The 18,351-nt window shown below is 37.0% G+C and overlaps 1 protein-coding gene across 7 annotated transcripts in view; it reads left to right on the top strand.

Moving 5' to 3' along the window:
• PHTF2 (putative homeodomain transcription factor 2) overlaps positions 1-18,351 on the top strand; it is a 76,824-nt gene that overhangs the window by 23,044 nt on the left and 35,429 nt on the right. For 6 of the 7 annotated variants that reach the window (XM_068400414.1, XM_068400408.1, XM_068400411.1 and 3 more), the window contains 4 exons: positions 8,597-8,653; positions 9,056-9,067; positions 12,511-12,580; positions 14,365-14,523. In XM_068400414.1, coding sequence (XP_068256515.1) covers positions 8,597-8,653; positions 9,056-9,067; positions 12,511-12,580; positions 14,365-14,523 — 298 coding nt within the window. The remainder of the gene's footprint in view (positions 1-8,596; positions 8,654-9,055; positions 9,068-12,510; positions 12,581-14,364; positions 14,524-18,351) is intronic. The other variant, XM_068400413.1, reaches the window with a different exon arrangement.

The raw sequence follows: 18,351 nt of genomic DNA, 5'->3' as shown, positions 1-18,351 counted from the left end.
TCCTTCCATGTAGTGCTGGGATTGGGTACTCAAGTTGTCATCTGACCCAAATAGTGGGGATTGCCTTCAGCACCTTGTTTCGGAGAGACAAAAGTCAAGTTTCTGCATCTTGTGCAAAAGGTCACTGAGAAGCTGGTGCTGTGGCTGAACGAAGCAGCCTTGCATTTTGCCTGGCTGTTGACCCCCATGCCTGCTTTGCTTTCCCACAGACTTTCATGCACTTATCTGGTGAGTTTGGTCAGGGAACTAATCTTAGTTAAAACTAAGACTGCGAATCTATAAGGAGCTGAACCTATCTAATGGGTGGGAGGGGAGTAAAGAGCTGAAATCCTTCTCTCTTGAGAGGGATTCTCTGATTCTTAAATGGTTTCATTATGCCTTGTGAAACTATAACCTACCATTTTCTTTGCTCTGCCTGAGTGATCCGATTGATCTTCCAGCCACCCAGATGTATGCGCTGGCACAAGGAAGGTGTGCCGTGGGAAGTGGAAATGGTCAGGGATGTAAGGGCGGTGCTGTTTTAAAATGCTAGTTGCAATGCTGGTAAAATTTATGGATTTTCAGTGATCTTCAGGGAATTATACTGAATAATGAAGCTGTCAGCATGGTTTTCAAGTGTTGCAGAGGTCTTAACTCCTTAACACTTGGAGAGTAACTGGGCTGTGTTAGCAATAGTGTGGCCAGTGGGTCAAGGGATCCGATTCTTCCTCTCTGCTCAGCTCACGTGAGACAGCATCTAGAGTGCTGGGTCCAGCTTTGGGCTATCCAGTACAAGAAAGGCATTGGCATTCCTTGGCAAGCCCAGTGAAGGGCCACGAAGGTTATTATGGGGCTGAAGCATGTGATGTACAGAGAGCCTGAGAGATCTTGGTTTGCTCAATCTTGAGCAGAGAGGACAAAGGGGAGAGCTTACTGCTGTCACAACTGCTGCTTTGGAGGCCGTGGAGAGGATGGAGACAGGCTGTTCCCAGAGGCGCGCAGGGATTGTCTGAGAGGCAATAAACACAAGTTGAAAATTTTGATGACCTATAAGGATAAAAATGTTTAACGTGAGGTTTGCCAAGCATTGAGACAGGACCCCAGAGAGGCTGCGAAATGTCCGGTCTTTGGAGATGCTTGGATCTCTACTGGGTAAGTCCTTGAGGAACCTGCTGTAACTGGACCTGCTTTGCACAGGAGGTTGGGCTAGATGATCCCCAGAGGTTCAACCTGTGCGATTCTGTGATGACTTCAGTTTGAAATGTGAAGATGAGTAAATGTTATCATAAGGGATTCTGCTTAATTGCAATTAATGAGAGAGATGGAATCTCATTCAGTTTGTGCTTCTTTTTAGGTTTTGCTCTAAAATCCACTTAAGCCAAAGAAGCGGTACCTGAAGTTATCCCTAGCATCCAGTTCATGTCACTAGGAAATGGCCTGGTTATTCCTGTACTCTCATTTAGTTTAACCTGCAAACTGTTTCTAACTGTTCTTATGTATATAATTTTCCTTTATGTTTAATTGTGTCATGAAAACAGATGTTTTGTGTTTTTAGTAGATATGTTAAAAACTGTAAACCATTACTCAGGTCAATAAGTAGGGCTGACTGATGTTATCAAGAATTAATCTGTAATCAATGATACACAAAAACTATTAATACATAGTTGAGAAATGTTTAATTATGTATTATTGTACTCTGAAAGGGACAGTATTTTGAAGTAAGCTTTGGTAAAATTGTTGTTCAGTGAAATGGCTGTAAGTCCAGTGCTGTTGCAGTTACTGACAGAATTCAAGCAGGTCATTAATTTGCAATTCAAACAGTTAAGAATAAATAACTCTTAAAGTTTTGAATTGCTTCATTTTACTCTAACTACTTGGTTTCAGCTCTCCCTCTGGGGCCAAACAGGGAGAAGGGAGGGGAATCCCAGAATCTTTTAGTGATCAGATTTAGCAGTCATAAATCCAAAGCTCTGCACCTTAGGATATGCAGCTTTAATCCCTTCATTGTCCTTCCTCATTTGACTAAAAGTTACTAAACTCTTCACTGTTAGCAGGCGTTGTACAGCTATTATATAGTGACTTCCATCTCTGGTTTATTAGCTAAGTTTGTCTTAGCTTAGCTTGTCCGGTCCACATATCCACCATAAACAAAATCGAAAAAAACCCACCACCTTTGAAAATGAAAAGCATCCTGAAAAAAAAATCATCCTAAGAGTAGAAATCTACCTCCAACAGAGATAATTATACTGCTGAGCTACTAAATTACTGCCTTTGCTGCAGTGGGGATCAGTTCATGTAAAAAATAGAAAGGGGTTTAAAATAACTTTTAATAGTACTGTTCCAAGATTTGAGGAAATGAGAAATGATTTGTCTAATATCTGAAACTGTACAGTTCAACATAAACTAAATATGAAGCATTTTGAAAGATATTTTAAAAATTAATAATATTACATGTGTATAAACTATTTATACATTGATATAAATATTAAAATTGATACATAAAATCATACAGTTTTTTTGAAGAATGTTGGACTGTAAAAGTTAATAAAACATTAACTAATATTTTTAACACTAAATGTTTTAATAAGGTTTTAAACTCTTAATTTCCTTGGTAGACAGTCCAAGGAAGCAACTTTGTTTTTTATTCAACAAGTTCTGTATCTTATGTCTTTTGGATTTGTAATACTATTGTGGTGTTGCTTGTAAAACTGTTTAGAGGTTTTAAAGAGCAAAGCTTAGCATGCAGGTTTCATTATTGATAAACATTAAAGTTTTAAGATCCAGTGGGAAATACTGTGTATTATTAGGATTATAATCTTCGCTAGTCTGCTTGGTCATAAATTATAAATGTCTCCTGAAATATTGATCGATTCCATTAGAATCAGAAGGCCTTGTGAGTATTGGGCTACACGTTGATACCATCACTACATTAGCTTAAAGTGAATATCAGTGTCATTCACAAAGCTCAAATTCAATCTTGATGCCCATATGGCTTGTTATGAGAAAGACACTGAGAAGAAATATTATGCAGTGCAGAAACCCTTCGCACTGAGCTTTATTTGAAATAAAATATGTCTTCAGTAGCAGAACTTTTTACTTAGGCTAATTGCTGTTAACGTTTTCAAACCAAACTGTACAGGTGCCAAATAAATTTTAGGTATATAAAGAAATGTTATCAAATGCTTTCCGAGGTATTTGATTAGGAAGGAGTAAGTGCAATTATTTTAGGTAATTTCAAGAGGTGCACATCTCTCTGAAAAACAGAAAACATATGAGGAGTCTGCACTTAAAAAGGATCTCAAATTTATTTAATCTTTCAGTAAAGGACTGGCTTTATCAGATGAGTTTAGTTTAGTTTTGTCAAATGTGTAACTGTGTAGCTTAATACCCATGCCAAGTCACATACAAGTTAATACTTTTTTTGACAAATAATTACTTGTGAAGAAACTTTTTCTTTCCCCTGGAAAACCTATTTGAAAGTTTATTATGCTTAGTTAATTTAGGATGTTAAAACCCCATTTTTCATTGTGAAAGAAGACTGGCAGAGTTTTCAGTCTTTGTGTGTAATTCCTTATATGCTGAAAATTTTAATAGCTGCCTGAAGAATAGTTGTTAATTCTGCAAATCCATAAAGAAACAGAATTCCTTTCACCTTCTTTACTCAGTGTTTATTGAGGCACGCTGTCCTGAGACCTGAACATTTTAGAGGTAACTGGTTTGGATAGACTGGGTAGAATCTTGGCATTGAGGAAGCCTGGGGTGCATGATTTAAACTAAACGTGTATAAAATAATATCTGCTAGTTTATCTAGTTCTGCTACAGGAAGGTTATACCACAATTTTTTATATCTGTAACATATTCCTGACAGGTTTGTTACAACAGGGTTGTGTTGCTGTTGATGCTTGGTGATGAAAGTTACATTTAAAAATGATCAGATAGGCTCGTTATCTAACTTGAATTAACAAATAATTTTAAAAAGATCAAGGGAGATTTTTGTTGTTAATTTATTTTCTGCCGAATCTTACTAAATAAATAAATGCTATAGAATACAAATTTCAGATCCTCTTTGATTAGATATTTTGTAATTAAATTAGAATGAACTTCTGTGATAAATCAGATTAAAATTGGGATATTGTGTTGTATAGCTTGCTAAAAAAAAGTCTATTGCCAGTTGTAGACCGGACTGATGGATTGAAAGTATCAGTGCAAGCTATTATACAGAGTCTTGCACTAAGTCTTGAACAGATTTTAGAAGCATTACTTATTGTTGTATACTTAAAAATGGGACAATTTTTGAACCCTTGTATTTTGTACTTGAAATTTTCTTTGAAAGATACTGCAGAACTTACAGCTATAATGGATGAGACTTCAGGTAGAGTTGGTGGGTTCAGGAGTATTTAGGTACTTGATTGGGGCCTTCGTTTTGGCCTGACAGTTCCAGGCACAGGAAGGTTGAACACCTGTGGAGGAGCCCAGGGGTCAGTTGCATATTGAGGGAAAGCTTGCTTTGATCAAGTTTTGTGTATATTTAAATTCTTCAGGTTGGAAGCATGAATGATCTTATCTCTAGAAGGTTATTCCTTCATTTTATTTGCCTTTAGAGCTTAATTTCTTAGGCATTGCTAGATGCTAGACTGCTTTTCAGTGTCCTGCAGGTATGTACAATTTTAAAGAAGTGCATGAATAGCCAAGAGCTAGAACCTACATGCAAATGTTTGACAACTTAATATTTAGATTTAACATGAAACATAATTTAGATGCAAATACTTGTAAATCAAAACTCTTTGAAGATGGAGTTGACTGGTGCTCTCAGTAATTTAAAACTGGGAAGGTTTCCTAGTATTAACTTACATTCTTGAATTCATTCAGAAATTAAGTTCTTGAATTTAATTCATACAGGTGTCTAGCATCTCTGGTAATCAGTATATGTTATAATTTAGCTTGTTAATGAAAAACACTTTTCAACGAATTCTGCAAGATATGTTTCACAAACTAAATGTGTTTTCCTGACAGAAGGTTAAAAAAAATTAATGCCTATGTTTTTTACTTGCCATGTTTCAGTAACACTAGTTACAAACATGCCTTTGTTTGCATGTGTTTCTTTCTGATACACTTGCAAGAGAAGTATAGAGGGATGCTTATGCAGCTGGAGAGAAGGGAAATTGAGTATCAGGTTTAAATATGATATACGGACCATGTATGCCTGCCATGTAAAGAGCTTCTGAAACTTTCTTAGAACAGGAAGAGGTGAAATTAGGTAGATTAAAAAAATAAAAAAAATGTGAGAGATGGTAATGATACTTGCTGTCTGTAATTATCCCTTTAACTCTTCAGGTTGCAACATTATGCCTTTACTTAATAGCCCCGTGCTCAGATTTTAATAATTAAAAGTTGATCAGAGGTGATAGGCCAGACCCACTAGTCTAATAAAACAGTTGTAAAACAACATCTCCCTTGAAGTTGTTGTGGCTCTCTCATTTTGCCTCCTGCTGGAAAAATTGCTTTGTGGGGCAATGTTAAAAGAAAAACGTGAATGGCAAAATCCCTCCTTCTTATCTTTTTGTGGAGCCAGAAGCTGTTACCTAGCCTTGAGGGAGAAGAAACGTTTGTAGGAAAATATAACTAAGTCAAATTTTAAATCCATCAAATTCCTTGTCTCAGGTGTCTTCTGGGATCTGTGTTTCCCAGAATTCCTTTAACAAACGGTCTGTTGTTTGTCTAAAAGAAGAACACTCTTCTAAAGACTCTCTTTCAACTCTACACCAGTTTCAGCTATGAATGGAATTAGGAATGCAGAGTTTGCTTTGCAGCTTTATTGGCACAAAGGCTTCCTTCCGCATTTGGTTCTTGCATAATCGAGAGGGAGACAGACTCGTGTCCCCTCGTCTGTCTTTGGAGAAAGAAATCTTTTTGGCAAGTGAGGAGGGGAGGACACCGTATTATGCAGCACAAGAACTGCACTCGGCGCCCTTCTCGGTAAATTTCATAAAAAACAGGAAGGCCTGAAATTTCATTTAAAATGTATTTAGAGAAAAAGTCAGAACAATTAGATATAAATGTCTGGGTAGAGTGGTTATTCAAGATATTGACTTTTTAATTGCTGGCTGATATCCAGGTGGGGTTAGCTCTTAAACTTCCTTTGGTTTAATTACTTTAATTCTAGCAAGTGCTTAGTTCTGCCCAGTACAGTGCCTGACTCCCTAATTATTTTCCACAGTCTACATTTTTGTCCAAGTGAGAGGTGCAAAGTATTTGAGGCGAAGAAACAGGACTCCACACAATCCAATGTGAATCAAAGTGAAGACACTTTATTAAGCATAAGCTGTCCCTTTTATACATTTGTACTTTCCCTGGCTGTAAGCATGTGCATTGCTATTGGTTAATATTACTGTCCACACTTCAAGCATACTCTTCTTTGATGTGTTGATTGGTTACTGCTCTGCCACTGGTCCTTTCTTAATTGGCTCCATCAGTTCCTGTTTCTTCTCCTCTGTGTTCGGCTCCCCTCGGCTACTCCCTCAATTCTTGTTTGCTCAACTGCTGTTTTTCCTCATCTCTTCTCTCCAAGGTCAGCTTGTTGACACTAGCTACATGACTCTTGTCATGCAGCTAGGCCCTCACTCCATACTCTCATACTTCTGGCTCATTACATGACCATTCTCCTCCAGAAACCCCTCTACAAGTATTTATTATTATTACCAAAAAAACCAGTAGATTTTTTTTTCGGAGTTTTAAGGTAGCAAACTATAGAAATTGTTTGGGTGTTTGGCTCTTGCGAATGGGAAATACTATTTAAATTTGAGAATGGGTAGTTCAGTAGTTTGATTCACTTTTCTCACTTTCAATTTTAGATATGCTTTGAACTTTGAGTGACCTTTTTTGTTTTGTGTTATTTTTGTAACATCTTCTAATTTAACACTGAAGACTGAAATAGCGAAAGACAAGTCAGAACAATGTTTTTTGGTTTAAGGTGTGTGCTCTCGTGCTTGGGCCTTTTATGTCTGTTGCAGTTTGCGAACTGGAAGAAGTCATACTCTTGCAGTAAGATTGAATTTAAGCAGGTTCACCCAAATGACGGGGGTTCCTCTTGCCTCTTGTGATAGAGGAACTTCACTTCTTTTGAAGTTTGTGATATGACTCAAACTCCAGATATCTATGACGTAGTAAGAGAGATCATTACTGAACATTATCTATAAATACTATTTGTGCAGAGTTCAAAGCAATTGGATGATCTTCGATTAACTTCTTACAAAACCTGGATATATTGTCTCATATATTGACTTGTCCTTGTCATTGTCTTACATGTGAATTTCCTGAAGTTTAAGGCTGCCCTTCTTCAAAATATCTGACAGTCATCATGTAGCTTTCTTGTGTATACACGTGCTTTCTTGTATATACAAATGCACAGTAATTTCTTAAATTGACTATAGCTACCTGCATTGATGGTTATTTAAAGTGATAGAATTCGTCAAAACTGGTCTTAGTGCTAGGGTTTTAATAAGTGCTTGCAGGATCAACCTTTAGTCTTTCTATGGTTCTGGTCTTATAAATACACCAAGTTTTTTATAATGCTGTGGTGAGGTTAGAGCCTGGGAGAAAACAATCCCCTTTTATTCCAATTATTTAGCTAAAAACTTGCTCACATGTAGACAAAACTAAGATTTTTAGAAAAGTTTCATGAATAAATAGACTAGCAGCTTAATGAGAGTGAACAAATTTGGGAAGAGGTCACAGAATCACAGAATCAATCAGATTGGAAGAGACCTCTGCGATCATCGAGTCCAACCGTTGCCCTGACACCACCATGTCAACTAGACCATGGCACTAAGTGCCATGTCCAGTCTTTTCTTAAACACATCCAGAGATGGTGACTCCACCACCTCCCTGGGCAGCCCATTCCAATGTCTCATAACCCTTTCAGAAAAGAAATTCTTCCTAACGTCCAACCTGAATCTCCCCTGGCGAAGCTTGAGGCTGTGTCCTCTTGTCCTATCGCTAGTTGCCCGGGAGAAGAGGCCAACTCCCACTCCGCTACAACCTCCCTTCAGGTAGTTGTAGACTGCAATAAGGTCTACTTGAAACATTTTTTTGTCAGTGCTTCAGTGGGAAAAGTGCTGTTTCCTGATATTGAGTTTTCCCTGGCCTGTAATGTAGTTGATTACCAGCCTGACCATGTATTTTGTTGCCGTGCAACCTTAAAAAGTCAATGTAGCTGTAAAAGTGGGTAGAATGAAATGGGAAATACAGAGGGAGATGGTTTAAAAAATAATACATTAATTGAAGGTATGAGTTCGACTAGATGTGCATGGTATTTTCTCTAAAGTTAACTGAAAGCCTGTGTGGGTGTTGCTGTTCCCCGTCCTCTGACTTGCACAAGTCCTGCGAGGAGGCGAGGCTATCTGCTTGCCTCTTGCCTCCATCGCAACTCATTTACAGGTTAGCAAGATCCAGTCCAGCCAAGATGGAAGGGAGAAGATAAAGATTTCTTCGTAAATAAGTCTCCCCAAGGAAATAAGCTGCTGTCTTTGTTCTTGTCTTATTGAAGATTGATTTTGTTTGATCAATGTCTTTTAAAACCTAATGTAGATTTTTTGTGTGTTTTTTTTTTTTTTTTTAGATTGGGGCATATGATCAACAAATATGGGAAAAATCAGTAGAGCAAAGAGAAATAAAGGTAAGAATATAGCATTTTAACATTGTGTTTTTGGCCAGTTATCAGCAGTGCTGTCTGTAGTTGTGTACGCTGATGTGATTTACAATGTATATGGTGGTATTTAATACTGGTAAAGTAAAACCAGACTTCTGGAGTGTAACCAAATGTAATATTATGCTCTATTTATTTTACATAATTAATAACTTTGCAGCATTGAAAGTGCTGCGTGTTCCCTATGTCAGTACATTTTTTTCTTTTCAGTTATCTTAAGCCAGGGCTTAGTTGTTTTAGTACATCTGTCTTTCACTTTTCTTCGTGATGTATTCTAATGTCAGTTATCTGAGCTCTCTTTACTTTCAGTTAGTTACCTTATCCCTGCAGTTTACTTTTCCTCCTTTATGATGCTGTCATTGTTTTGTACAGTTTATTAGACTGGTGAGTACTTCAGGCTTTGTTTCTCTGAACAAGCAGCTTAACAGCGTTCTCTGCATTTTGGTTTAACTAACAGTGCCATCAGTGTCTGCCACATTGCTGAACTCTTTTGGAGAAAAAGAAATCAATCCTATATGTGATAGTTTTACGGATTGTGTATTAGTGTCATGTGCCATGATGTTAGATTTAATTAACATTTTCTTGCAATTAACTTTTTTTTTTTTTACTTCGAATACTGCACACAAGAAGTACGCTATTACTGCATGAGTTTCAAGGCATTGCTAATTCTTAACATTGGCAAAATGTACATTGATTCGGATTCCCTCTGGGGGTGGGTTTTTTTTCCCCTCCTCCGTACTTAAAACAGCTGAACACAATGTGCCGGGGGGGGCTCGTTTGCATTGCACGGACACTGTGGCTGACCTGAAGGACAGAGTGCCCCGATTTCTGTACAAAAATCTGCAAATTAACTTTTCAGTCGGAGCTGCCGGTATTTTTAGAAGTGCTTCTAAACCCGGTGCCTGAATCTTTGACACGCTGTAAATCCCCCCTCTCGCTGGCCGCGCAGCGAGCCCCGCCAGCGGCACGGCCCGGCCCGGCCCGCGCCGCCTCCCCGGCCGCCCCGGGAGCCGCCTCCCCCCAGCAGCGACCCGGCCTGCCGGCCGCCTGCCCTGGCGCGTGCCGTGCCGTGCCGTGCCGTGCCGTGCCGTGCCCTGCCAGCGGCGGCTGGGGAGAGCCGGGCGGTGGAGGTTAGAGGGAGCGGGCTCGGGCTGAGCTGCTGCGTGCAGCGGCCGGCGCGGCCGGGTCAGGGCCGTTTGTCTGCGGTGTGCAGAGGGAGCTTTCCGAAACGGGCCTGACGATCCCTACAACTAATTTCAAACGCAGACCCTAGCGCGTTACTTGTTTTCAGGGTGCTGCCCACGACCGTGAAAACCAATCGCCGTTATGACAGAAGTTCTTGTATTATTAAAATAATGCCTTGTGCTTATTCGAAATGCGTCTCGTTTGGCTCAGGAGTCCAGTAACTAACAAATTAATAATGGTATCTGTATGAGCTTGTGTTGACTGAGTTTAGTGTAATAACGGTGACACTGGAACAGACTGCTAATTCAGGTATTGCACGTTAGCGCTTTAGTCTCAAAGCTACTACAGTACTGCTTACAAATGAACTTGACTAAAAATCTAAAATATTACTATGTTTTAGTAGAAAATCTGTTTCTGATACTATAAATTTATAGTTTAGTTAGAACCTAACAGAATCTATTAAGATTATTTTTAAAATTAGTGCAAAAGAATTTTTACAATAATAGCAAATATTTTTAAGCATTTTCATTTAAACTTTATTTTTGCTATTAGTTAGCTGAAATGTGTTTGGGGCTGAATAGAAGTTATATGAACTAACCGGATGGGCCTGAACAGTATGAAACACTATGAATATTTTTTTTTTAATTAACCTTAGTTTCAAACACTGCTGGTTTCCACATATGTTGCAGATATTTGTGATGCATTAAGAGAGTGGAGAAATTGAATCTTAAGAAATAGAATTCTTTCACTGCCTGTGGCAAAAAGTAGAAGAACCAATTCAGTGTAGTCCATGGACACTGAAAGCATTTGAGAATTGACCAATGGGATTTTTAAAGAATGTGTCACCACTTCTTTTCCTGTGAAAGATGCATCAAGTTACACTGTTGACTTATATTTTTGCAGAATTCTTTCTTTAAAATGAAAACAATATTTTAGCCACAGTGGTAAATTTTTGCGAGGATTGTGGATGTGTTTCCGGCAGGTTATTTCTTCGAAGAGGCACATACATCTTTGTTTAGACTTTCAAGAAAAATCTTGTGGCCCATAAACAGTAATACATTTGAAAATTAGTATGTCATTCACCATTTTTTTTTTTAAGCTTTAGATCTGTTTATGAAAGAGAGTGGTTCACTTATGCAAGATTTCACAAGAATCTGTAGCTGGTTCTAGAATTATAATAATTTCCAAATCTAATTATGGGCTCGCTTTCTCATTCCACATAAAATTACTGCAGTTTTAAGACTGCTGTTCTGTAAAAATCGTGCACGTTAAGCTCTTTGCAGTGCTTAAGTCTATAATACAAACAGTTTTCTGTATTTGTCATCCTCAGAGCACATTTTGTCCTATCCGTGTTTCAGTTCTATGTAATAATTTTGTCTTGTTTCAGGCAAACTCTTATTTTTCTAACAGACACATCAGGTGATGACTATATATCTAGTTCCTTGTAAACAGTTTGATTTTTTTTTTTTAATTTTTATTTCAGCATGAAAAATAAATCCAATTGAATTTAGATATGATAAATATTTTGAGCTGCACTCTACCTATTTGAACAATTTGCTTGATATTGTTCTTATGAAGATTAACATTGCCAGATTTCACTGATCTTTCATTGATAATTTCGGTTTTATGCTTTCATCTGAATTTAATGTTTGCATTTAAATAATAAATGTTTTTACACATGGATGAAATATGACAATGGTGGAAATCTACAGTTCACCAGTGAATTTAACAGCTTTTTGAATGAGAACAGTTAAACCACTTCCATCATAGTTCCATTTGTACCCAAAATATTTTTTGAAGTATTATTTTTTTACTCTATATGAATTGCACTCTGTGGAATTGTTATAGACCAGTGTGACCAAGAGTGTAATCAAAAGGGATCAGAATGAACTCACAGCTGTCTCTGAGGCTTGAGAGCACAGCATCACATTTTAGCATTAAAAACAAACTTGAAAGTTTTGCAAGATAGTTTGGCCCTTCAGCGAGGGAAGATGCTGTTTCTAAAAGACAGAATAAGCTTGCTATTTTCCCTGCTGCTTTCCTGTCATGTGGGGTTTTTTTTCGTATTTTTAATAGGCTAATCTATATTCACTATTAGGAAAAATTCAATACTTTTCTAGAATTTGGATTTCTGACGGTGGAACTTGGTGATTAGTGGCTCTCGTGTTACAGCGTGATTTTCTATCTGGTTTTGGAATTAAGGAGTCGCAACGTAAGAATTTTGTGAAGTTTAACTAGACATCTAAGGAGAAAAGAGATTCAGGAAAGTAATTTGTTGCAAAAGTTCTGAAAACCTAATACAAATGTATTACTAATTCTTGCAAGTGTGTGCATATGCTGTCTGCGTAATCCCGAGCCGTGGGAGATGAGTGCTCAGTGCTTAACTGTGTTTGAAAAATTAACTAATGGGTCAGTAATTGGTTGGGTTTTGTTCAGATTGTAAAGTGTATAAAAGGCATTTCTTGTGCCTTGTTCCTTGGAAGGTTTATTTTATAGTACTTTCAATCTAGGAAGTTGACATATTTGTCTGAATTTTCAATAGCAGTGTAGGTTAAATACAATTACTGACCACATGGGTATTTTTTCTTTCGGAATGTCTGTCATCTGCATGAATCTATTTTGATAGTCTTTGCCTATTTCAGGGTTTGAGAAACAAACCAAAGAAAACAGGACATGTGAAACCAGACCTCATAGATGTTGATCTTGTAAGAGGTAGGTCCTGAGCTAAAAAAAGCTGAATTTCTCAATATAACAATAACTGCCATCCTGTGTCTTGTAACAAGAGCATATTAGTAAGTGTTAAAAAATAAAACCAAAAACCAGCCAACCCTACGTAACTCCTTTCTAAAGAAGGCAGATAAGAAATATTGTGAAAAGATGACCTCCAGATTAAACTGAAGGCTTAAAAACGTGATTTAAATTTTGTTGTATAGATTTAGATTTTGAAAAAAAAAAAAGAAACACGTGTATTGTCACGGATCAAAGTTTTGGAGTTATTCGTTCAGAAATCTCCTGTTGCCATGCATTCACACTTCTTCCAAATCTTCTGACATCTAGAGGAAAGGTTATGGTGAAATTTCTGGAGAGCAAAAATTGTCTAGGCCTTGAATATTTCTTGCCTGTTTGAAATAATAAAACAGCAACAGAAGGTCAGATGATACGAGACTTTTCAAAAGTCTTTATTTAGTCTTAATTTATTTTTGTCTTTAATTTCCTTCATGTCTTGTGAAGGCTAGAGAAAATGTTATTTAGCATTTTTTTTCATGAGCCCAGCAGCCAGCTCAGTCTCCTGAATCCATTCCAGGTAATGCTCTTTGAATTCAGATGGGCCTTTGGTGGGCTGATGGCTCCAGTGGTGGGTCTAGAAGAACCCTGGCAGGCTATTATGTGGGCTCCCCCTCCTGCCATTGTCTCTTTGGGCTCCTCTGCGGGTGTGCAGACGAGCTTTTATCACATCACCTTACAATATAACTTTTTAAAAATGGGAATGTGAGAGAAAAACAAAATCAAATAACTTTTGAACTTTAAAGAAACAGAACTGAAAACTAAATGTTTGTAGGAATTAAGGAACAGCAGCAGACCACTTCAATATAGTGATACACATGAATAGCATATAAATGACTGCTCTGCATGGATGTCTACGTTGGCATTAAAGTAGTTCCAGTACCGGCAGTGTTTTACCTGTGCCAGCACAGAGCTCACTAATGCCAGTTCTTGTAAACAAGGTGGAGATGGTGTAGCAGCACGTGGTAGTTGCACTTTCCAAGCAGTAACCTTGGCATAATTTAAGTCACACCCCCATTAAGTAAATGTTACACAGTTTTCTAGCTGCCAGAGAAGTGGGAATTTGCAGGAGGAAAAAGAAATGGAGGGATATGAGAGAGAAAGGACATTTGAATGAGTGAGATGCAAAAAGATGTAGAAGGAGAGAAAAAGACAAATTATACTTTAGGTGGCTTCCCTGCTCCTGGGGCTAGTCCTCAGCTGGACAGATACTCCTCTGTACTTCTCAACCTTATTCCATTTTCCTGAATGGCATGGCTGGAGCAATTTCCAGATGTTGATGTTTTAGATCCCTCTGCTGTGTTAGGAAGGGGCTCTGCTGTGCCTGCACGGGCATGTGGAGTTTTCATGTGACTCCCTGTTGCTTCATATTGAGTTTCTGATACCTCAGTGAAGCAGAATAATTATTAATAATTTATTTTAAAACAATTTTGACATAGTAAGAAATGGCAATGTTTTGTTATTCACACATTCCAAAATCTAGGTGTTTGTAGAAGTTCCTGATAATGTCAGTCAAGAGGGCACCAACAATTTACGCAAATTTTGGATTGAGGAGATAGTGAAATGGTGGAAGTACGAGATTTATTCAAATAATTATGTTTAATAATTGCTCCTTTAAATAACTATCTTAACTACTCTGCTGTCGAATAACTAAAGTTATTATTAGCCATAACAATGAAATTTATCGAAATTTCTTTTCTTTTTTTTGACAGGATCTGCTTTTGCTAAAGCAAAACCTGAAAGTCCTTGGACATCTCTGACTCGCAAAGGAATCGTGAGAGTTGTTTTCTTTCCGTTCTTCTACAGGTGGTGGCTACAAGTGACATCAAAGGTCATCTTTTTCTGGCTGCTTGTTCTTTACCTTCTTCAAGGTAGAGTTGGATTACAGGATCAGCTTCAAGTGAATGCCTTATTTTAACCATATGGAAGCTGCTGTATGTGACTTGGTTCACTCTATGCTGTTAAGGTTCATTCCAATATTTCAGAAAATATTTTCTGAAATATTGGAATGACACAGTCCCAAGCATGTGTCTTTTGGTTAACATTTCTTTTACATATTTAAAGGGGGCATACTGAAAACTGAATAATTTCCTCATAGGCTTTCTTCAGCATTTAGCACACATGTAAGTTCGTCATCACTATATATAATTTAGGTTTACAGGACTATCTAATTTAGTTCAAGACTGAGCAATATCAAAGAAACCTTTGGCTTAGCCAGTGTATTTTGTCTTGGGCTTTTGGTCTTTCTGGTACTTGAGCAGATCAAGAGCTCTGACCAAGAAACAAGCAAGACCAAACCTGCCAAGGTGTGTGCAGCTTGTGCAGCCTGGTAGGGTGATCTGTTTGACCAGTTTCCAGTTGTCCTTCCATGTGTTATTTTGTCACATCAGAGGCAGTGAACTTCTAGCTTATGCTTTAGTCAGACCTCAGCCGTGCTCCTGAATGACTGGCAAATGAGGGGCTTATTGTCCTATGTGCATCTGCTATTTTTTCCATTGCAATGGGGAGACTATGCATCTTAATTTTATGTTTCCTAGATTATAGAAGGACTTTTGGGCAACTGTTAAGAAACAGAAGGCAATTCACAGCTTTCGGGATGCTCAGTCTCGAGTTCTAGTAATCTGACTTTGTGCTTCTCTTAATTATATGTAATATCTAAAAGGAAAACTAGAAAGGGAAGAAAGTAATGTAGTGAGTCAGTGTATCAGAAGCATGTACAACAGAAATGGAACAGAAGGTTACTGAAAGTTGGGAGCAATTTAAGTACCCTGAGAAGCTAAATGACTGATAAGTTTCCCACTGGAATCCAATTAAAATACGATATTACTTTTTCAATTTTGCCATCTGTCCTTGCAGTTGTGAATCACTTTATTGTTTGGAAATTGTATTTAAAACAAGAAATGGAGTTTAAAAAAAAAATGACTGCCTATTGTGTGATGATGTTAGCAGCTCTAGAATGAATCTCACGGGGCCAGTGCCCCAAAACTTGAAATATTGACAAATATTCATATGGTTCTGTATCAAAACTTCTCCTTATCCCCATTTCTGAGATAGGTGCTTAAGAAGTATTGTTGTGTACGTTAGCATTGTGTATACTATGGTAAGTGATCCCATATAATAATTTTAATCTCATTTATAGTAGTATAGGTAGTAAAATACATAAGTTATAGTTCATTTGTTACCATGTTCATAGCTTGTTCTGAGAAACACTATTATAGTAGTTTTTTACATTCCCGTTCTTAAATTTATTTAAAAAATATACCCACACTTAATTTGTGGAACCTTCATAAGACTCTAAAAGCAGCAAAATAATAAGACAATGCAGATTCTGAGTGCAAGCAAGTTTTTTAGGACAGTAATTACAGAGATATCTTGTAATTAACTTTTTTTCCCCTCAGATTTCTTGGGATCTATGATTTACTAAAGTTACGATTAGAATGCATAATTTCCCTGATCCATGTAGTCTGTAATGTGACAAAGTGTTTGTGATATTTCTGAGGCTGTGAATTAACAAATACTGGAAAAAAATGAATAGTATTCCATATTACATTATAATCCCAATTATATGAAACACTTGTCATTTAAGTTGTGCTGAATTAACTGCAGAGTTTTTGATGGTTTTTGAAATAAATTGAAATATTTACCATGTACACATAAGTGAAATTAAATTGGCAAAATTTTTTATTGGAAACTGTTTAAAACAACCCACCTCAAGCCTCTCCTTCTAGCACTTCTATATAAGTTTTGCTTGTGTTTTACTCAAAAGGTGTGCTCAGTTATTCACTTCGTACTAAATTGGTAAGGCAGCACCAAAACATCAAGAATCTATTATGAAAACTTAACAACAAAACACTTCAAATTCCAGTGGCCATATTTCTGCCCTGAATCTGAATTTCGTGTTGTAGCTCGGACTTTCTATCATCACGAGAGATTCTCACTGGCACAGTTGTAAAATGCTCTGACTTTATTTTGTTTATATATGTTTAGTTAAATGATTTTATTTAATTATGAAGTATTTTCTATACATTTATGAACTGCATTACTTAGAATTATTGCTTTGAAATTTATTAGCTGTAGCAGGATACTTGCTAGCATTTATTTAAGTCTACAGAAAAGAGTTTTTGCCTTGGCTGTAGATTTAAACTCCAGATTTTATTTGCATTGGTTTCCTTCAGTATGAAGTATGATTAGCAAAATGTGTGATAAGAGAACTACAGAGGAATGTTTTCTGTCCAAGGTCATGGAACAGGCTGATGAACTAAGGTAGAAGTAAAACCTTCTTCTTCTGACTCCTTTTCAATTTAGTTTATAGCATTACCTCATTTTTCCTTTAAAAATGTTTCTATATTCTAATAGGAAAATGTGTGAAATTATAGTATGTATCTCTGTTGTGTATTTCTTAAGTATGAAACAAGAAATTTTAATAGTGATACATATGTATGTATGTGTTTTTAAACTTGGTAATACAAATATTTCAAAACTTTAAACACTATGAAAATAAATGCTGTTGGTCTTTGAAATGTACAGTTGCTTTCTTTGATACAGCTTTTTGCTCTATATGATATAATTTCATTTGTGTCTGTTTCACAAAATAAAACATTGTAATTTAGAAAAGTATGAGTCCAAATACTATAAATAAGTGAAGAAATAATTAAAAGTGGTGTGAGAAATTCTGTTCCAAGACCTAGCTGTTGGTAGGAGCAATTCTAGGATAATCTGAACTACAACATGTTGACACACTGTGCTGAAAGAAGTTCTTGGATTTCCCTCCCATCCTACTGAAAAGATCAGGAGATTGGTAACATTTTCTTAAATCTGTGTGAAGCTTCATGGTTGGAATCTGTAATCTACAGATTTGTATCTTCTGGAAGATGATATCTTCTAGATCACTGTGCTTTGCTAAATTTTTTTTCAGTAGCAGAAGAAATCTTGTAGTGAAGTTTGAAATTATTTTGTGCCTACTCCTGCAAATCGTTTCACATGGATCTGCGGAGCTCTGTGCTCTCAGAAGTGTATGTTTGTCCAAATTGTACAGTAGGAATCAAAATGGCTACTTGTTTACGCTTTATACCTTATGAAGCTAATTGTATGCGTGAGAAACTCAGATAAGCTCATTTAGAAAGAGCTAATATTACCTGTGCATTTTACTATCTGTACCTTTTTTGTTTATTTTTTAATAAATTGGGCTTCCGATTGATGCATACTGTCTTTCTGAGAAACCTCATACGCCAAGAACTTAGTCCATGTATAGTAATAAAAGGTACCCTATGTGTTCCATGTAAGACTTCTGTGCTTTAATTTAGGAAAAAGACTGATGGGAAATTAGAAATAGATTACTACAATCAAAAATAATTCCATTGTTTTGTACATTTGTCATGTTTCTAGTGCTGGTTACCTTGCTAAAGATTATTTCATGAAAAACATGTCTAATATCTTTTTAGTGGGAAACATCGCATCCAGGTATCTGCTGTGTTAGGCGTGGCTTCATGTGATGTATTTTAAGTGTTTGAATGTGGCACATAAATTTGCATGTGGCTGTGTTTTTTTCAGTTAGTTTTAGTGTAGAGCTGGTGAAAGCTGTTGAACCATGTATTTCTTGTACTAGGAGTAGGTCTAAGTTGTGGGACTTTCACTTCTCAGTGGTACAAGAACAAAACCAAGTTCTCATGGGATGCACAGATGTTAGGCACAGAGAATTA

This window comes from Nyctibius grandis, chromosome 5, assembly GCF_013368605.1.
Source record: "Nyctibius grandis isolate bNycGra1 chromosome 5, bNycGra1.pri, whole genome shotgun sequence".
Classification (NCBI taxonomy): Eukaryota; Metazoa; Chordata; class Aves; order Nyctibiiformes; family Nyctibiidae; genus Nyctibius; species Nyctibius grandis.
Note: the sequence above shows the minus strand (reverse complement) of the source record. Positions and strands in the feature narration are given on the sequence as shown.